This window comes from Petromyzon marinus, chromosome 12, assembly GCF_048934315.1.
Source record: "Petromyzon marinus isolate PM22_M1 ecotype Great Lakes invasive population chromosome 12, UKy_Petmar_22M1.pri1.0, whole genome shotgun sequence".
NCBI classification, from domain to species: Eukaryota; Metazoa; Chordata; class Hyperoartia; order Petromyzontiformes; family Petromyzontidae; genus Petromyzon; species Petromyzon marinus.
Genome location: NC_133678.1, coordinates 5,292,398 through 5,313,698, shown reverse-complemented (window position 1 = coordinate 5,313,698; position 21,301 = coordinate 5,292,398). Strand labels below are relative to the sequence as shown.

The 21,301-nt window shown below is 47.7% G+C and overlaps 1 protein-coding gene across 7 annotated transcripts in view; it reads right to left on the bottom strand.

The window, feature by feature from the left end:
- VPS13B (vacuolar protein sorting 13 homolog B) overlaps positions 1-21,301 on the bottom strand; it is a 305,573-nt gene that overhangs the window by 227,030 nt on the left and 57,242 nt on the right. For all 7 annotated transcript variants that reach the window (XM_076066534.1, XM_076066535.1, XM_076066538.1 and 4 more), the window contains exons 8-16: positions 18,308-18,600; positions 18,068-18,163; positions 17,369-17,488; positions 15,280-15,417; positions 12,103-12,190; positions 9,935-10,126; positions 6,366-6,535; positions 3,070-3,261; positions 582-703 (exon numbers count right to left, since the gene is read on the bottom strand). In XM_076066534.1, coding sequence (XP_075922649.1) covers positions 582-703; positions 3,070-3,261; positions 6,366-6,535; positions 9,935-10,126; positions 12,103-12,190; positions 15,280-15,417; positions 17,369-17,488; positions 18,068-18,163; positions 18,308-18,600 — 1,411 coding nt within the window. The remainder of the gene's footprint in view (positions 1-581; positions 704-3,069; positions 3,262-6,365; positions 6,536-9,934; positions 10,127-12,102; positions 12,191-15,279; positions 15,418-17,368; positions 17,489-18,067; positions 18,164-18,307; positions 18,601-21,301) is intronic.

Sequence of the window (21,301 nt, the reverse complement as noted above, 5' to 3'; positions counted from 1 at the left end):
TCATCATTTAGAAACGGCATTAGAATTAAATTTGTTTTCGTGCATGTTTTTCCTAATTAATGATTGGCAAAAAAAGTATGATTTTATTACAAGAAAAAAGTAGATTTTAAAAATATATATATTTATATATACAAGGTGGCCCAAAAGTCAGGACATATAGGGTTATTTTATTTATTTTAACACGTGCGTTAAAACATTTAAATGTTTTATTATGTAAGTTAATATTTATCCATTTTCATTATTAATATATTTTTTTCTTCTTCATGTGAGGTCATCTTAAATCCATCACTTATAAAACTCGACCAAGAACCCTCAATGAATTTAGACAAAATATAATTGATGAATGTTCAAAGATCTTTAAAAAAAAGTTCTAAATTAATTTCAAAAGGGAATGCGTGCACACCTTCATAGTAATAGAAGTCAGTTAAATATTTCTTAAAATGAATTAAATAACCCGATGTGATTTGTTAAAATGAATACAATAACCCCAATGTGTCCTGACTTTTGGAGCACCATGTATATGGCTGCGTGTAGGAATGAATGGCATAACGCCCCAAGAATGGAGCAGGTGAATCGCCTACCAGTACATGGGCAGCTGCAGCAGCTTGATGTACAGGGCTGGACTGAAGGCTGGGATGATGGGCACGGGCGGGTGAGCCAAGGACGCGTTCAGGCAAACGAGATCGGCTCTCAGTCCGAACACCTGAGGGATGAGACCGCCGAGCAGCACTCAACGTGCGAACGCTGCAAGCCAAGGGGTGCGTCCCGGTAACGATCGCATTCCTTGTACCTCACGTGAGTCATGGCTGCGCTCTCGCTACGCCTGCTCATGGGATATCGCTTGGCAGAGCTGTGCTTGGGGGGGGGGGGGGGTGTACAGGTGCGCGCGTGTGTCCCGTAAGCACCATGTGTGTGTGCGTGTGCATGCATGTGTGTGTGTGTCCGATGACAATATAGGGGAGCGGTTAGTACGCTGCACTACGAGCCAGGCGACCCGAGTTCGATTCCCGCTCGCGGCCAACATCACTGACAATTATCTGAACCGGTTCTGGGCCAACCCTAGGTCGACTCAGCCTCAAATGAGTACTTGGTGTGGTGTGTAAACATCACCACTCAGGAAACAAAGGCGGCAGGGCATGGTGTTGGCCACCCACCACCTCGTGTACCATGCCAACCTTCATAGGTGCTCGCTAAAAACACTTGCCCTAACTATCTGTTAAGGCTATACGGGGGATCTTTGTCTTTGTGTTCGATGACAATATAGCACATAGCCTGGCACACGCGCTGTGGGGACGTCACAGCCACTAAGTGGCAAATGGCGGTTGAGGTTGTTGTTGACAATACACTTCTGCGGAGAAAGTGTTACGTACATTTCGTCTTAAAAATAAGCATGCCTTTCAATTACGGTACTTGTACAGCTATTGCTCTATTTACCAATCCACAGTTAAAATTAAGGGGCATCCCCACTCTGCCTTGTAACTCGTGGGGTTATTTGACTATACTTCACCATGCCGGTGAGTACCGGTTGGCGAAGGCTGTGAGCACAGACAGTGAAACATAGTACAGTACAACTGATTGTTGCTGCACCGCCTTCTATCGACGGCGTCAGTGCTCGCCCATCCAAGCGCTATCCAGGCTCAGCCCTGCTTCGTGTCAAAGATCCTATGGGGTCGGCTGCATTCTGTGTGATTCGGTCACGTGAAAATCACGTTGCCGTAAATGCTCGGGGTGCAACCATTTGCCTCCTCATGTTCCAATGAAAGGTCGCATTTGAGGATCACGATTCCATTGAAGAATCGATCATTTCCTAACAACGTGGTGAATGCGGTGGTCTCGAGTGCACGTAGGGAGTCAACACCTTCAAATCAAAGGACAATGTTTGTTGTAAACGTACCGCGATTCAATGTACACATCGTGAGCTTTAACATACATATCGATGAATCAACCGATCCTTCAATGCAGCTTAATGGTAAACAAAATACCGGCCACAACATTCAACTCACAATCGGAAAGTTTCAACTGACAAGGCAAAGATATTGCTATCCTTCTGGGGCACGTAAAATTACTTACACTTTGTAAGAAGTCAACAAGTCATCATCCTATGCCTTAGGAAAATATATTTATTAGGAGTTTGACAATGCACAGATTAATTTATTAAGATTGCTTGTTACGCTCGTGATGCATGCATTCAATCACTTACACAAGAATTTGCTTTCATTATATAATTATTTGTGTACATTCAGGTTACCTCTGCAAACCACTAGAGGTGCTACATTAACACTTACAGAGAAAAAAAAACGGTCTCGAATTTAAATATACACATCACTGCATCAATAAATGGCCGAATCGTTAGATGCTACGGGTGCTTAGCTCACAAACGGTTGCAATTAAAACATCCCAGTTAGGAATCAACTCGGCCGTTAATCTGAATAGGACTGATACATTTGCTACCACTTTATATGAAGTCAAATGGTGGATATACTACGAACCCATTTGCCAGCGCCTTGGGAATGTGCTGCTCTACAATGTGTTTTTGGGTTGTGACGCTTGTTATTCGGCACATTGTCCAACGTTTTGATCCACGTGCTGAAGAAGCTCCTAGGCAGCAGTACCACGGGAACGTGGAATTTCTTGCGCTAACTCTGGGCCACCAACAAAGACTTTTAACCTATTTTTGTTATTTTACCAGGCAAGGCCCACTGAGCTATACAGCTCTTTTTCAGAAGCGACCAGGTCAAAAATGATAACTCAACAAAGTGGCTTATCATGTGGACATGTGTAGAAGCCAAAAACTCTAAAACGCGTGTTTTCTAAATGTGGAGGGAAAACCCGGAGGACCCGGAGAAAAATCCACACGACCACGGGGAGAACACGCAAATTCCAAATATACAGGCATCAGGGTCAGGATCGAACCCACGACCTCCTGTACACCAGGCGAGGTAGTTAACATCTCGCCTACCAACGAGTGCCGCATCAACATCCGGTGATACGCTGTGCCTTGACCTCGAATTCGACTTCGCGTCCGTGTCTGCCGTGGCACCGCACCGGCCGCACCGGCGCCGGCGGTACCTTGAGGTAGCAGTGCACGTAGCAGTGGTGCAGGAGGCTCCGTGAGGGCTGCGACAGGCTGCTGAGCGTCCTGGCGAGGCGGCGCGGGTACATGGGGGTGCAGTGCTCCACGTTGACGCGGTCCACGTGCAACGCGAGCGCCGGCAGGGCGCGCAACGCCGGAGGCTTGGCCCCGAGGGCACCCGCGCCCACCTGCGCTCGTCAGGCCCGGTCGGGGGGAGGAGAGGGAAAGAAAGAAAAAAAACGCAACGCCGCACAGCCAGGCTCATTTCTGACTGATTCACGGCCAGGGCGGTTGTTAAACGGATCTGTTTTTGTTCAATTACGAATCCACCTTGCCTTGCCGCTCGCCTTGCATTGTGTCTGGGCCCCACGTGGAAGCCTCGTGTGATCGGATGATTGAGGGGCTCCCCAATTGCCCCACACGGCAGGCTCGCTTACGGAACCGTTGCCAGCAAGAGCTGCCTGCTGGTGTGCAGCTCATTAGCACTGGCATAGCGAGGGTCCATGGTGATTTTCTCTGTTTGTATGGGAAGGTGGTTAAATAGCCTGTGACGGACAGCCAAATTGTTTTAACACTCCACATTTAGGTAACTCATCCGAATAGGGATACATCATCTTTCACAAGACCAAATGATATGAATATTATAATCCTTCAAGAAAAAAAACACTCATGCAAGGAGTAATTTTATAATCTATGAGCTGATTTGAGTTTTTGATATGTATATTTTACCACGCCAGTCAAAGTGAAAGGTGTTTTCCGATGAGTATATGCTTGCTGATGCCATAGGAGTGGAAGACACTTCAACTTTCTGAGTAAAGATGTAGGATATATTTAACCATTTTTCTGGAGGCCCTTTATAGGCCTAACCAACAGTGAGTATATGTTTAAGCATAATTAAATAGTAAAGGAGGGAGAATCTAATAAATTTTCTGTATTACTATTTCATTAACGTTCCAAAATTGTATGGCTCCATGTTCTCAATTTCATTTGACTTTGTATGTTGTGTGTGTGTGCCTGTGTGTGTATGTCTTTGTGCGGAGCGGTTGTGTAGCGGTAAGCGCGCTGCGCTATGAACCCAACTACCAGAATTTGATTCCCGCCCACAGCCAACGCCAGTGATGATTATCTGAACCAGTCCTGGTCCTCCCCTAGGTCGACTCAGTCTCAAATGAGTACCTGCTGTGGTGTGTAAACTTCGCCACTTGGCATGGTGCTGGCCAAGAATCCCCTTGTGTGCAGTGCCGGCCTTCGTAGGTGCTTGCTAACAGCACTTGCCTCGAAAGTCTGTTAAGGCTACACGGGGGGTCTTAGTCTTTTTTTGTCTTTGTGTATGTGTGTGTCTATGCGTTGTGAGAGATTTATTTTTTGTAAGTAGTACAGTGCACGCGGATGCATTTTCAAAACCAAGCCAAATACCTTGAGCTAACGTTGCCACTTTGCATCGACGTTTCCCGACAAATGAAAATAAACAGCCATCAAAACCTGCTACATTTTACCTGCCTAACCGACCCACGTAATCTCCAAAGCAAATGCTCGTAATGAAATAAATATGCGGCCGTCAGCAACTATTTTATCGATGCGCCATTGCTTTTAGTCATTCGTATGAAAACGACAATATCACGCACGTTGAGAGACATTTGAGATAGCATATTAAGCGAGATTATGTTTGTTTCTTCAAGCGTTCTCATCATTTTTGCTGGTTTTCCTCGACCTATTCTTAATGCTAGAGTGACGCAGACACGCCCACACTCCATTCACCTCAAAGTGACAGGTCAAAACTGATTGAAGGCAGTAGGCAGATTTGGCAAGCACAATTATGAAATAATAGTTCTTGTTGAATTGCAAAGGACTTTTGAAACATTTAATATAAGATTGTCATTGCGTTTTCTGTAACAGCAATATGGGTATACACATTTAAGACTGTGGCAATAAAAAGTCGTGTTGCTTTAAAAAGGGATTTGCAGATGTGAAAACCACAGGGCATAAATAAAACGGCATTTGCGGTCGCTGTAACAACATTTGCATGTTTGTCCGGCAAGACAAGAGGTCGTTTTTAGATGCCTTTTATTTTTACACGCCGAGACTTAACAGGGGCCGTGATTATAAATCAGGCAATCGTCAGCCCCAAGCAAAAAAAAAAAAAGCTGGGAAACTGGGATGGTTTATTTTTTTGGGAACCTAAGCATGGCACCAACAACTCGAGAAATTCTTAGCAACCGAAGGCAGCGAGACTCAAACAAACGCATGCGTGCCCTTCGGGGAGGTGTTTCTGGGAGCTGGCACGTACACTGCGCTTGCAACTTCACATCAAAGCACATGTGGTTTCGGACGGTTCCAAAACCTCCGCAGGAGAGCCGTGTTCATCGTACAGCCGTGGCTGTCCATTGGTGGAGTACAGTACAATCTCGGCTGCATGCAATCCCGCACACGAGCCGGACCCCCCCCCCACCTCCGCCCCTGATTATTCTGTATGTTTTCGCATGCTGAGTATGTACACCACAATTGCCTCCTGTGACTAATACTTTGGCTCTTTTGCAGCTGCACACTTTGGCACAACAGCCTGCCAGGGTAAGGACTGCTTCCACTCTGCAGATTTTTTTTTTATTTTTTTTATTTTCCGAGGCAATGCTGGGTTTTATTCGCCTTTCGTTCACGTCGGTACCTCTTTTTATGTCACTCTGCGGATGGTCAAATTATTCGCAGTTCACTATTTATTTATTGCATTTCGTGAAGGCCTCCCACCACCACCCCCTTTTGTTTTAAAATACACCCGTTGTGTTTCATTTGGGAAAATATAAAAGCAGCTGGTGGGCAACAGAGTGAATTTAGATTGACGCACTTTACCTAGGGTTAAGAAATTGCCGTGTGACCTCGCCGTGAAGTGACCCTGGAGGCCACTCGCGAGAGAAAGAGAAGAAAAAACGACTCGGGGAAAATCTATGTCCGAGCACTCGCGTGTGAAGGGGGGCTCAGAATCAGAATCTGCTTTTATCCAGGACGAATCCGATGAGCTACGGAGCTCTCTTTCACAGATGTCCGGTAGGGGTGGCGGGTCAGAAAGTTACAACAAACGATGCAAAAAAATAATGACAGGGGTGCAAAGTAAGGGAAAGGTAAGCAAGTCATTAAAAATAAATGCGTAAAAGAGATCAAGTATGTAAGTTCAAATTGTGTAAGTACACCAATTCCCAAGCTTGGGCAAGGCATCAAAAAGAACAACAAAAAACAGTCCCAGACCCCGCCGAGACAACACGCAGTCCCTCCATGAAACCGTGCGTGAACGCGCAGTTACCTGGCCCGAGAAGTACTGCGGGAAGATTCTGTCAAGGAGGTTGAACTCTGCGATGGGCATGGTGAGGCTGACGCTCAGGACGGTGAGGCAGGTGGTGCGGACTGGGATGAACTCCTCCAGGGAGGCCACCTCCTCGGGGCTGGGTGGCACCCGTGCCTCCTCCACCAGCTCTGCAGCCACCGATGACGAGAATAGCATCCCTCACGCGACCAAAGACAAAGATACACCCCCTCGTATAGCCTATGAAAGGCTGTTCGGGCAAGTGCCATTGGCGAGCACCTATGAAATCCGGTACAGCGCACGAAGGAGAGGGTGGCCAGCCAGCACCATCCACGGGCACCTTTCTCTCCAAAGTGACAATCTTCACACACCACACACACCAGGGTACTCATTTGAGGCGGAGTGGAGCGTGGGGAGGCCCAGAACCGGTTCAGTTAATCATCACGGGTGTTGGCCGTGATCAGGAAACGAATTCTGGTCGCCAGGTTCATAGCGCAGCGTGCTTTACGCTACGCTAGTCACCTCCACACAAAGACAAAGATACCCTGTATAGCCTGAACAGACTTGCGGCAAGTGCTGTTAGCGAGCACCTATGAATGCCAGCACAGCACACGAGGGGGTGGGTGGCCAGGACCACGCCCGGCCGCCTTTGTCTCCCCACTGGCGATGTTTACACACCGCACAAGGTACTCATTTAAGGCTGAGTCCACCTAGGGGAGGCCCAGGACCGGTTCAGATAATTGTCGCTGGTGTTGGCCGTGAGCGGGAATTGAACTCAGGTCGCCGGGTTCGTAAGCGCAGTGCAAAGACTGGGCATTGCCATAGAAATGGAGTGAGAAGGTTGAGAACAATTGCGTAGGTTTTTTGCAATTGTAATGTACAGCTCCCCGTGATGTCCGACTTTTCGCACCGCATGCCGGGGAGCTTCTGCAACGAACGTCGAGCTCTTGCGTGCGTGCACAAGTGCCGAAGTTGATAAGCAACATCAAGGTGCCCGACGTCGAACGCTCGCCACAGCTGGAAAACTCCGTACACTCGTGGGGGAGAACGTGTAGCTGCTCGATTCAAATCCCGGCGCTCCCAGGCAAGACGTTCACAACTGGCGATGTAGATACGTTTATTAAAAAAAAAAAAAACACTTTTCAGAATTAAATATTTTTTTCTTTCCTCATTTGCCCCAAATGTTCCATCAATTGTGCAACTTACACCATGTCGTGACACCGGGACATGTCTGGTGCAGTGCATGACCCTGCTAGGATAATGGCTTGCGGAAGGAGATATAGGCATACTTCTGCGATTCCGTTCGAGTGATTTCCTTATAAATGCCAAGGGCGCCGCGATTCCTTACACGCCCTGCGACACTGCGGTCAAACTGGAGTTACATCCAATTTTCACAGTTTGGAAATGTTACACAAAAACAATAATTTACAATGGGATTTTTTTTTTTGCACAGGCACCGGAGTCCAGGCACGTGATCGTCAACTCGCCACACACACTCGGGCAACCCTGGGATTCGTCACACGCAGACGAATACTGGGCATTGAAACCCAGGAGCGTGGCGGCACTGGAAAAGCGGTCCGTAGCGCCCGAGTCGCCCCAGCCACCTCAACGCTTATGCTTCTTGACGTTCACACTCTCACAAGTGCTGGCATCGCCAGCGGTTGTGATAAACGGACAGAGCCGGCACCGCCTTGGCAGCTGCAGAAAAGCGGTTCCAGACTCAGAGGGGGGGGGGGGGGGTCTGTCCCGCACAAACACTGCACAACCATTAAAGGAGCCCTGTGAGTCACCGGGCGGAATGCGCCAAGAAGATTTTCGTGAAGTGGCTTTTATTTGTTGTGTTTTATATCAGAAGGGCCCAATCCCGAACTCTGCAACGTTGGAACAAAATGAGTTAACATTGGGCATCGGCAGTGCATGCTGCTGGCGCGTTTGGTCCGTGACATTGAAGGATTGCTTTGCAGCATTAAATGTGCTGGAATAAAATTAGCACCCCCTGAAAGTGTGGGATGATTCAGTCTGAGCCCTGTGGAGTGCATATTCAAATCTACAACAACGTCGTGTTTGGAGTGTCTAATGTCATACGCGCAAACACAATGCAAGCCTCTCTCTGTTCGCGCATGCAAGCACGCGATTGCAATTTCTACCACAGATGAAGCAGCAGCCAACGAACGTCATGCACTCAGGGGGGTTAAATTGTGCGCGCTGCACAACAGCAACGGTGACTGATACCACCGCTTACTTATCCGAGTCTAACCAATTAATTTCAAGAAACTGCTACAGGCCAACTGGTTAGCGATTGCACGTTATACACAAAAACATTCGCACACCTCACGTAATATAGCTGATGCATGATGCCCATTGCATATTCAGTGTGAAAGGCACAAGCAGATAAACAACTGACAATGGCAATGCCAACGATGACGACAATTATGATGACAATCGTTCTCATGCGCATGACTCGATGAAAACCCGTTCGCAAGTCGACGTCCAATTTAGTTCACCAGGGATTCGCTTTAGTTGGTGCGAGGGCAATTACTTTTTGTTGAATTTTTCACAGTGGCCCAAGACTCTGTGGTCGATGGTCCGACCAGGTTTTCTGCAATCGAACGCCAGGATTCCCGAGATTTCCCACGCGTGAGGGCACCTGTGGGATCTACCGTTTGACGCGCGGGTTCGATTTTCAAGTGGACCATTGGTTCGAAGGTAGAGATTAAAGTCCAAAAGTTATTTCGTGGGATCGGCGATCAGGTGCTTGTTCGGGACATATAGGGGTTTGGTGATACAAACACTGGGCTTAATTAAGAGGGGATATGCGCAAAAAACACCAATAAGATATACCACTTCATTACGCAGACAATAAAACGTGAAAGATACAATTACGTCTTCTTTGGTTCTTTCGGTAAAGTCACGTAGAATGAGAATAAAATAATAAAATAAAACAATAAAAATTCTCACGACGTTTCGGCCACAACACAAGTGGCCTTCTTCAGGTTCCTTTCACCTGAAGAAGGCCACTTGTGTTGTGGCCGAAACGTCGTGAGAATTGTTATTGTTTTATTTTATTATTTTATTCTCATTCTATGTGACTTTACCGAAAGAACTTTCACCTGAAGAAGGCCACTTGTGTTGTGGCCGAAACGTCGTGAGAATTTTTATTGTTTTATTTTATTATTTTATTCTCATTCTACGTGACTTTACCGAAAGAACCAAAGAAGATGAATCCTTGCAGTCACGAAAGCTTTAAATCTAAAAATACAATTACGTGTTTGCGAGGTACACTGTAAACGATACTGAAACTCTCCCGCCACATTGACATACAGACACTGCTACGTATGCATTTCCGCGATCGCATGCCGGGCTTTCTGCCAATGTCCCCTTGTGAATGTTAGCACGGCTGGCTTAGCACGGGTGCGAAAGACGTTCAACATACGCGCGCGCATGCGTGCGTACGAGGTAAGTGGGCGGGATCTGCGTTGAAAATCACGCGGAATCGATTGTTTGAACGCGACGACGAACGCGGACAGCCCGCGTGAGACGGCGCCTTGCGCACGCGCGGCAATACGTGCCTGGCCCGGGGCTGCTGTAGGCTTCGTACTCGTGGTCGAGCGCGCAGGCCACCATCTTGGCGACGCGATGCACCGAGCTGGCATCGAGGCGCAGCTCGGCGGCGCCCAGCACGAAGCGCTTGAGCGACGATTCCCTGGGACGGGGCCCGTCGCCGGCCCTCCCAGGGGCTCCCTCCAAGGGGCCGCCAGCAACTGGAGGAAAGGAAAACACCGGCCGCCAGCCCCGCCCCGCCGCGGCCACCGCCGCGTGAAAACGAAAACATTAAGACGATAAAACGCGCGGTGTTCTGCCCGGCTGAGTTTCACTCATCCCTGTGGGGTATCCACATTCACCGCAGCCTGGCCCAAAATAACCAAAATAATGCACGCAACCATACCGCGAGAATAAACGTGCAAATCTCACAGCTAATCCAGATCCATGTCCGCGAGTGGAACCAAAGTCTACGGACGGAGTGTCAATAGAAATTATTTCGCGTCAACCAGCGGTGGTGGGGACCTGAGGCAAGCGGAACCAATACAGGCCCACAACTTCACTGCATACGGCCTGCGTGAGGCCACTTCAAAACGACCACAAGTTATATATTTATCCGCAACTGCAAGAATATTGGCTGCACACTGATCGGGTACTTGAGGGGAATATTTTCGACCCGGCAAGACCGTTTTCTCTCACTTGAGAATGTTCCAGTCAACTCTTGTCACCGCAAGAGCTTCTTACAGTGAGAGAAGCAACGAAGATGTGTCTATGTGTGTGAAGGGTGTTTATACGTGCACCTGGCCTGGCACAAGCGCCGTGGCGACGTCACCACCAGTTAGTGGCGAATGGTGGCTGTTATTGTTGTTGTTACGTGTTACGTTTGGGCCGGCAACGTAATAATTTAATAGCCCTATTCAGCACTCGGGAAGAAAAAACTTTTCTCACCTCTGGCGTAAACCAAACTGAAATCCCCATAAGAGAAAATATCATTGTCGCCCGCTTTTTTTTTCTTGCGTGCACGCGCCGCATGGCACCAAAATGCATTGCAGCGGGCAAATGAATATAGGGAGCATCGACTTCTTGTAATTCACTGTGAAGCAGCCTGCATGTTGGTCCTTGGAGAGGCCACTGCTGCTCTTTGCCCTGCTCCACCACCTTTCTCTGCGTCTCAAGAATGTGCACACTGGCGGGCCGTGGAGACGTTACAAATGTTGTGATGTTGAAATGTGCACGTGTAAAGGTTGGGGAGCCTTTCCCCTACATGTAACGCATTAAATGCGCCATGCACAAAGGCCAAATGACATGTGATACTGAAAAATGTAAATTGCAAACCCCAAGATGATTTTTTTTTGGGGGAGGGGGGGGGTGCGGGGGGGGGGGAAGTACTACTATTATTATTACGGGACAAATATAGCTGAAAATGATTAACCCAATAAAGATAATGGTGTGGAGCAGTACAAATTAGGAGCCAAACTGTGGAAGAGCGTTATTGCTCGGTGGCACCCAGGGACCGCTGAGCATGCGTTGAGCCGGCTTTGCGGCGAGGCGTAAATTCGGGTGTGAGCTGCAGGTGGGCGTCCCAAGAGACGCAAGGCTGAGTGATGAAGCCCTCAATCCGGCCACAATCACCGCTACAAATGAAAATCTTCCCAAAAAAACCACACCGTGTAAGAGCAGTGTGTCAGGTGGGGGGAAGGGATTATGTACAATTACCCGTAATTGTAACGCCCGTCTGAGAGCGGGGGAGGGAGATTTGTCGTGACCTGCCGTGCGGATGATTTATATAATGCCACGTTTTCAACGGCCGAGCAAAAACGGGCTTCTTGATCATAAAATAATTGGGTTAGCCTTGTCAGAACGGCGAAAGGCGCCTTGAGTGATTACGCTATGAAAAATGTTGGAATAAAGTAGTGCACCGTACAATACAATTTTCTAATTCTGTTTATTCAGGCGCTCGTTTCATAACTGAGATACTAAACAACACGGGAAACCAACGTCCGTCAGTTGTCAACGCGCGAAACTAATTCATTTTTTGATCTCTCACATCTCCGAGACATCAAACGCTGTTTTGGCTGCGGAAGTTTTTTTTTTGTTTTTGTTCCCACAATCGTGAAGTCGCTGTGGTGCTAAATTAAATGTCATCGCATTGGGCGCATGGCTCTCCCGTCGCACCACCTGCTCGCTGACACAGTACCTTTGTTCTCCTCCACGGCCATGGTGTACAAGTAGTCAAGGTACGCGGCGCCAAACCGCTGGAGTCCCGCCGTCTCCGTGCACGTCTCCTGCGCAAAAAAGTGCGAGGGCCCCGTGGCGAGATGTTAACTACCCTGCCTGGTATACGCAGGAGGACGTGGGTTCGACCCTGACGCCTGCTGTATATTTGGAGTTTGCGTGTCTCTCTCTCTCATCATCACGGTGACGAGATGTTAACTACGTCGCCTGGTATACGGGAGTTCGTGGGTTCGTTTCCGATCCTGACGCCTGCTGTGTATTTCGAGTTTTTTTCCCTCCACATTGAGAAACGTGCGCTTTAGAGTGGTTGGCCGCTGTTACATTCGCACGCGATGAGCCGCTTCCTTGAGCTGTCATTTGCGATGGCCAGGTCGCTTCTGAAACAGAGCTACACAGCTCAGTGGGCCTTACCTGGTAAAATAAAAAAAAAATTGTTTAGTTAAATATTTGTGTTTAGTTTCAGTGATGCATGCGTCTCCAGGGTAAACATCACGCACGCGCGCGGGCGTCCTCACAAATCACTATCCACCTTCTGGTGGATGTCTTGCCTTTTTACAGCAAGACTCGCGCTAACACAGCCGTCGTGATGGAAAAATATCCCGGTTGGATTTGTTTCACAAAATTGCAGGTGTAATAAATGATTTTTTTTTTCCAGAGAGCGAACTTTGCATTTTCGTTTTATTGGTGGCAGAAAAGGGTGAGCTAATAGAAAACACATTGGCATTTTTCACCATGGGACCTCCTTTGCCAGTACCAAAATATGAGAATAGGTTTTCCACTTTTTTTCTGGCAACAAACCAGGTGTTAAGATGTTAAAACACCAAACAGAAACCTTTTACAAGGAATCATATCTGCATTAACCACAATACTTGTGGTCAAAAACGGTGTTTGGCGTCCTCTGGTCTAACACCGTTTTGAGACGAGGCTCAAAAGAAAGCCGTCTCTGGTGTGGACCAATCAGTTTCAAAGACAATGCATATATTATCAGAGTATGATCTTTGTTTGCATTCTGGCCACAAGTATTGTGGTTAATGCAGACATGATTCCTTGTAAAAGGCTTAAGTTTGGTGTTTTAACATCTCAACACCTGTTTTGTTGCCAGAAAAAAGGGGAAAACCTCTTCTCACATTGGCATTTTGCCGCTGAAGCATGGAAAGGTCAGATTTATAGAGAATGAACACAGAGAACAAGTGTTATTATATTAACCGCCTCAAAACACCCCAGCTACCTGAACGTTTGCGAAGCCTCTCTCCAATTGAACTATTGTCACTTCATTATCTTTGTTGTTGTTGTTGTTTCCCTGAATGCTCTAAATGCTGAGACAAGGCCTCTCACATGCGTTATATTTGTAAAAGGAAGAAGCAACGTAACATCACCACTTTGCCGCAATGAAGCAGTTTTCTTTTTAGATATTTGTTTCTGCCAAAATGTGATAATAAATTCCTCTTTCCCCCCCACCCCCCAATATGAAAATCAGAACTTAGTAGAAACAGTGATGTGCACGTAAGACTTTCTAATCATTACCATGATTATAAATCTTGACTTAAAGCTTTCGTGACTGTAGGAATTCATATTATTGGGTCTTTTGGTGAAGTCAAGTAGATAGGTTCAAAGAAAATAACAAAAAATAACGAAAAATTATGGACGAGTCGATTGCAACGCAAGCGTTCGTTATCAGGATGTGTTGCGATCGAAACGTCGTAGTTTTTTTGTTGTTATTTTTTTCGTTATTTTCTTTGAACCTATCTTCGTGACTTTACCGAAAGACCCAAGCAATATCATGTTAAAAAAAAGGTTGTTAAACGTGAAAAAATTCACACTCTTTCAATCAGCCTCTTTTTTTTGTTGTTGCATGTTTGCAGACTGCTCGTCAGTCGCCAAACTGTGTGTGAGCTACCCAAGACCAAGGAAGGGCCCCCCCCCTTTGGGTGGACTCTCGGCAACAGCCTTGGCAGTGCCGTTCGGGTCCGAGAGGTACAACATCAGCGGGCCTTGTGTGTGTGGGGGGTTAACCTCGAGGCACAACTGCTTGGCTCGTGGCGGCGCGACGACGACGACGACGTCAAATTGGGCTGGGCGCGCGCGGACGTGCCAGCGTCAGGGGTGGTCGGAACGGCGGCGACGGTTTGGCCGTGCCATTCGAAGTATTTAAAGTTTTTCGGCGCTGAAGCTGGATGCCAAATAAACAAGGAGAAAGGACAACTGGCACGTTGTCACTTTTCACGTTCAATAATACTCCCCGAGAGCCTCCGTAAATCAGCTTGCGTTTCAAAGAATGTGGAAAAACGCCCACCAACAACAACAAAAAAAGAGGGAATCGCAACGGTTTAAGCTGCAGAAATGTTGATGTGACGCTATGGACATCCGAGTCTTCTTGAGGTGGGGGGGGTGGAAACAGACTGCATTCGTCAACAATAAGCCCTGCGACAGGATCTCCGGCACATGCACACCTGTTTGCAATTACAATCCGTCTCAGCCGTCTACTGCCACAGTCTGACAAATCGTCGTCTGCCTGACCATTGTTTTTTTGTTTTTATCGCGGCTGTTGTCCAGCTGTTCGACCATTCTGGGAAGACCCGTGATACGCGCCCGTGGGATGTTCCCATCATGGGAAATATGTTTTTTTGTGTCACAAGATTCACGAAGAACAAAGCAGGCGCCGGGCTCCCGCGCCCCTCCCATTGTCACCTTGCGCGGATTATCAACAAACCGTGCACTGTAGTGGATAAAGGCTTCAACGCGCAGACAGCGCGAGTCTCAATGTTACCGGGGCGCGGTGGCTCATTCTTACTGTGACAACGCGCGCGTACATCGCTAAAGGTTTTTTTTTTATCCAGGCAGCGTAACTGCACGTGGCTTAGGCAAAGCCAGCAATGATAATACAGTGTAATTTAAAACAGACCGACTGACAATCCCTGAGGAGCGCACTGACCGGCTCTTATTCGTTTATTGAACAGTTTTTTTTTTGTGGGTCGCGTTTTTACTTTCCCCGTGCGTGAGTGTTTCAAATCAGTGGCCTATTGACTTTTAAAATTGAATAAAAACCTCGATCTCCGGCGTCACGCAAAGCACTGTGGGCCAATCGGCGGTGGGAGTTGGGGGTAAAAATGTCCGTTCCAAGCCCACGCTGCGGCCATACCCGGTGTGCGTCGGGGTCGAAGGTGAACTCGGCGCGGACGCCGTTGTTCTCCGGGCTTCGGTAGTCGAAGAGGGAGCCGCTCATGTACGTGGGGCCCTTGCTGCTGAGGCTCTCGCCGCAGCACAAGAAACAGCCGTCCTGGCGCGGGGGAGAAATGAGAGGCGCGCGCAAAAGGCCGCACGTTATGCCGCCAACACCATCACTGGCTATTTCACGGCGTCGCCACGGTGGCTAGGAGATGTTAACTGCCTCGCCTGGTATGCAGGAGGTCGTGGGTTCGATCCCGACCCTGACGCCTGCTGCTGCGTATTTGGAGTTTAGATGTTCTCCCCGTGGACGTGTGGAATTTTTCTCTGGGTCCTCCGGTTATTCCCTCATTTAGAGGCAAAGTGCGTTTAGAGTATTTGGCGGCTATAAATTTCCACATGATAAGCCACTTCGTTGAGCTATCATTTGTGGTCCGATCACTTTTGAAAAAGAGCTATATAGCTCAGTGGGCCTAACCTGGTAAAATAAAAAAAATAGTTTATAGCTTTAGTTACATTTATTTTGCTACGCCAAGCACGCCGGGCCAATCCGCCATTATTCTCTCTTCGATGTGTTTTCGGTTGGTACCGGGTGTCGTTCGGCACAAAGTCTAACGTTTCTCCCCACTTATCCGGGTGCTTCTTTATCAACTGCTTACAGTTCCATGTGCGGGGAGTGAAACATCGGACAAGAGGAGGTACGTCCGGACAGACACATCGACGAGCTGTACAGCGGAACCACGAAAAAAAAACTACGCAGTAGAAGTCTTCATTCGCGTCCGCAAAAATTAGCTGGCAAACGATGTCACTTAGCTGCCCAATTGCGGAAGGAAACTTGGCGAGTGGAAAGAGGGAGGGAGACATTTAGGCAACAAAATCTCCAATGCAAAAGCAAAAATAAACACCAATAAAAAATATATTCCCTCGAAGAGAAAGATGAACAAAAACAATCAATTTAAACAACCAAACGTCAATCAACTGCTGGAAGACCTCCCCCCCATGCTGTGTGAGTCATGGGGGTTGTTTGACCATACTTCACCACGTTGGTCAATGTGGGTCAGTGAAGGGGGGGGAGGGGCCCCGAGAACCAGTTCGGTGATCATTATTCTCGAGTGGTATTCAAACTCAGCTCACAGGGCTCATAGCACAACAGACTAACAACTGAGCCTCCACTTCCCCACTGCTGTGAGGTACGAACTAACAAAATGAACAGCTAGTACTTTACGAAACACGAACCTAGCCTGTGTCCTGGACTTTTTGACGCAACGTTAGAACGTTCATTAGTGAGAAGAGAGCCTTTTAAATTATAATCAGGAGTGTTCCACTTATATCAGTGGCATTGCGCTGGACGTGATGGCGCAGGGAAATTACCGGAGCACTGCTGACCGTCAATTTAAAAGCTTTTTTTCTGACTAACGAGCTTCAAAAATGTGTTATCGGTCAACCCAGGACACAGAGCCTTGGTACGTATTCATGAGACCAAGAGAGATATTTGTTTGTTCACATTATGTTCAGTCAATTTCCTCTCTTTGCTTAAACGGGCTTCCAACTGTTGTCTGAAGGTTCGACAGATATACAGCCTAGGTGCATATCCTCGTTGGACTGGTTTATCTTCCATGAGAAAGAAAAAAAAAAGTGTGTTCCCACATGCTTGAGGAATTCCGTTTGCCTTCCGATCTGCCGCACGAAACTCCTCCAGCAGGTGAAAAGTAGCTGAAGCAAATGCATCGTCTTTAGTGACGTCGCTGACCCATCATCAGTGAGAGTGGAGCGGTGGCGCAGTCGTTGGCACATCGACACTGTGAACCCAGCCATATTCCTGGTCACAACTAGAAACATAACTCAGGTCACCGGGGCCGCCCTTCACCCACATCCACTGACAAACGTGGTGAAGTACGTTCAAATAACCGCCCTTGACCGACGCGGTGTGGAGATCCCTTCATCCAGCAGTGGCTTTGACACACAGCCGTGACTCTCTTTGAAAGTCTCATCAATAGATAGGTTCAAAAACCCAGCCGACAAGAAGGATGGAGCCAGGAGCTCGCCCCGTGTCCGGCACTTACTCCACCATCTTCTCTGCAGTCCTCAAAGTCTCGGACTCCCAGAATGCCGTGCTGGGACGAGGCTCGGCACTTGACGAAGCCGAACTGGCAGTTGAAGAAGGGTTCGCCCTGCATGAGAGCCTACGGGCAGGCGCCGGGGGACACACACGCACCGGGTACAGCGCGGGAACGCCGAGACTCCGCCAGCAGGCAAACACTCCACACGGAATGTGCTGGTTGCCTCCTGTATGACGTGAATCTGACTCAACGTTCAAGAGGATGCCCAGGCTTGAATAAATCACAAGCTGAACTACATATTTACACAGGACGGAGATAAAAAAAAAAATCCCCCGTATAGCCTTAACAGACTGTTGGGGCGAGTGCTGTTGGTGAGCACCTATGAAGGCCGGCACGGCACATGAGGCGGTGGGTGGCCAACACCACGCTCGGCCGTCTTTGTCTCCCAAGTGCCGATGCTCACACACTGCACCAGGTACTCATTCGAGGCCGTGTCGACCTAGGGGAGGGCCACCTCCAATTAGCATGGTTGGCTACGTATGGTGTGAAAGAATTTCAACATACATATATACACATGCAAGATATAATTTTCCACTAATGTTGACTTCGAGCATGAATGTAAATTTAGGTCGCTGAGTTCATAGCGCAGTGGGCTAACCCATCACCCTACACACACACACAAACCATGCACGGTCTACTTACATCAACAGCCGTTCCCTCCTGCTCCCAGACTAAAATGGGCTTGAATATCACTTTGTTGGAGCCGTAAAAAGCACTCTCCGGGTGGCTCTCGGTCACCTGGGGAAACCGAAAGAACAAACACAAAAACCGAGCATGCATGGAAATGGCGAAACAAACATTTGTCGTACGCTTTGTCCATGCAAGAGCGCTACGAATCGTAAAGTACTGGCAGGCGATGGCCGCAAGCCTCCGACCTCGCACCTTGAATGTGACAGTGAGACGGGTCATGTAGAACCCGACCGAGAGGATGGGATCTCTGGGCGGGCGATGACCCCGTCGGTTCGCTTTGCAGCCCTCCTCAGGGTCTCCGCCCACGTCCAGCTCCTCCCCTTCCTCCTCGTCGCCCTCGTCACCCTCCGCAGCCTCGCGCTTCTCATCTTCGTACGCCACGATGGCCGGCACAAACGACCAGGCCCAGGAGACCCAGCCCTCGTTGTCGTCCGGCCGCTGGGAGGAGTAGTACAGGCTGCTGTCCTCCGGGTCCATGCCGTCCTCTGTTCGCGAGAAACGTCCTCGATCGTTAACGTGACCACCAATGGGTCGACCATCGACCGAATCAGGAACGGGCATGGCCAACGCGGCCACTCGATGCACAGTCAAAGATTGGGCGGCCTGCGAGTGCGGCCACGAATCCCAAACCGTCGACCGCATAGTAAGCACTCTGCCGCGGCAGCCGCCGCCGCTGCTGCTGCTGCTTTCACCCCATTAAAGGAGGAATGGAAAAGAGATCCACTCTGCTTCTGAACAATTGAGTGAATAACAAATGAAAAAAACTGCATCTTTAATCTGCCGTTATTAATCCATATGAAAGAAGAATGCGAGCATATGCCTTGCGAGCGTACAGCGGGATGTCAAACAGATTAGTTTAGTTAGCCAGGAGCTCACGGCGGTTCGCCACTGCACGAACGACGACCTGGTCGGTGTTTCCACGATCGCACGCCGGGCCTTCTTTTAATTTTCACTTGTGAAGGTAGCGGGGGGACAGATATGTCGTAAGCTGAGTGGATTCGATTTGACGTGGGGACCACGGTGATCGAGGCAGTCTAAAATCCCGCGGGGTTCTTTAGCAGGATCGACGATCGGCCAGGGTTCCCGGCTCTGCTCGACAGCGACTTGAGTGACATTAGGAGACTGATCGGCAAGTGTCGGAGATCGGTGTGGACGGGAATATTTGGATTGGCTTGGATGGGCTCCTAAACGTGGAGAGTTCTTCGCTACCTGCAGATCTCAGGAGGAGGAGGAGCGATGTTTGACAGCATACTGCACGGTGTATCTGTACCAATAATAATAATGACAAACTCAAGTTTTCTATGCCACAATTTCCACAAGGCATTTAAACGTTTACATAACGCTTACGTTTCGGAGAAAGCCTGTACACCAATTGCTACCCTTCAGGAAATATAAACAGTAATATAAATCATCTTTATTTAGCCAGGAAAGACTAATTATCTTGAAGAATACAAACCCAAAAACTAACCCAAACACCTCTATGATGGAAAATACTCAAGTAAAGAGAGGTAACTCCTTGTTTCCAAGTCGCACCAAATGCTTTGCGCCCCCCTGCACTACATTGGCACTATATTAATCACACGCAACGCACTCGCCATTAATTGCAACGCGGTGGAAGGTGTGAACGTCGCCGCAACCGACTGCGTTTCCTTCGAGTGTTCCCTCCAATAAAAATGAGCTGGTTTAAAAAAAAGTAATAAATAAATAGGCCAAACAAAACGAGCACGGTATTTATACACGGGCGTTTTCGCAGAACTGGCAGTGTCAAATACACTAGAAGCGTATTATAAACATATCAGCGATGATGTCTGGATTTCCACCCCCTCCGGTGTTTCTCACACGCCCTTCGAATGGGGCAGGCGTGGCGCCATCGCGAATCTCTTTGCGTGCAGCGCACGTTTCGCGCTCTCTGAAGCGTCCTGCAATGGACACGATCGCAATTTTATTTAATAAACACAGGCACGGAGCCAGCTGTATAATATTGTATGGGGGGGGGGGGGGGGGGGGGGGTATAGTGCCCGTCGATTGGCCCAAACTCGGCCTCACGCAGAGGTGAAACTCATTTAAAAACTGCAGCATGGCAGATTTAAGCCAGATGTAAGACTGGGTGTTTGAGGTACTTTACTTAAAGCACATTAATTAAACAATGAGTAATGCACGTAAAACACAAACCCTGGCGCTTAAATAACGCATCGTGCCAGAATTGAAACGTCAACATACTCATAAGCTATCGCATATTTTAACATCTTGTGGACCCTCGTACCGATACAAACCACAGCTTTTCCATTAATCAGTTTCCATTTATTTAACCATAATGAAAGACGTTTCCAAAAAAACTGTAGTTACATTTTCCCCAGAGTGCACAAAAATGTACTTTGTGTCAAATCAATCTGATAGCACTTGCCACAGCTATATTAAGCATAATTTAATTATTGTATCAATGCTACGTCGTTATTTGTTCGTAATTAACAGACATTCTCACTTCATATATATTTTTCACGTTTAAAGTAGTAGTTATTAAAGGGACCGTTATATATTGACTTAATGCTTTCGTGACTGAAGGAATTCATATTATTGTATCATATTCTTTGAGTCTTTTGGTAAAGTCACGTAGTAGATAGGTTCAAAGAAAATAACAAAATAATATTTTCTTTGATCGCATCTACGTGACTTTACCGAAAGACCCAAAGAATACGGACACAGTTATTTTGCTTCGCATTCTCATTGAATTATGCTGTTCAGTCTTGTCTTTTGCCTTTGTACTCGTACTGTATTTAAAATGTAAACAATAATCGCCATTACCGAGAATATATTATAATATTGACATATTTCGCTCACTTAGCCTAGTTAACTAATTATATAATATTATCGATCACCTCTATCCGCCCGCAAACACTCAACAAATTGCAAATCTCAAATATTAAACTCACAATCATAATTTCCAGGATTTGTCAATAAAACGATGGATGGAGATTCTCTCCACACCTTGTCAGTCGTGGGGGTTGTTTGACCATATTTCACCATACGGGTCAATGTGGGCTGGTGAAGGGAGGGCTTTGGACCGGCTGGGAATTCAACTCCGGTCAGCCAGGTACACAGCACAGCGCACTTCACTATTCACTGCACTGATGCCCCCACCACATATTCACCACAAATACTCCTCATCTGTAAAACTGCTTATTTTTG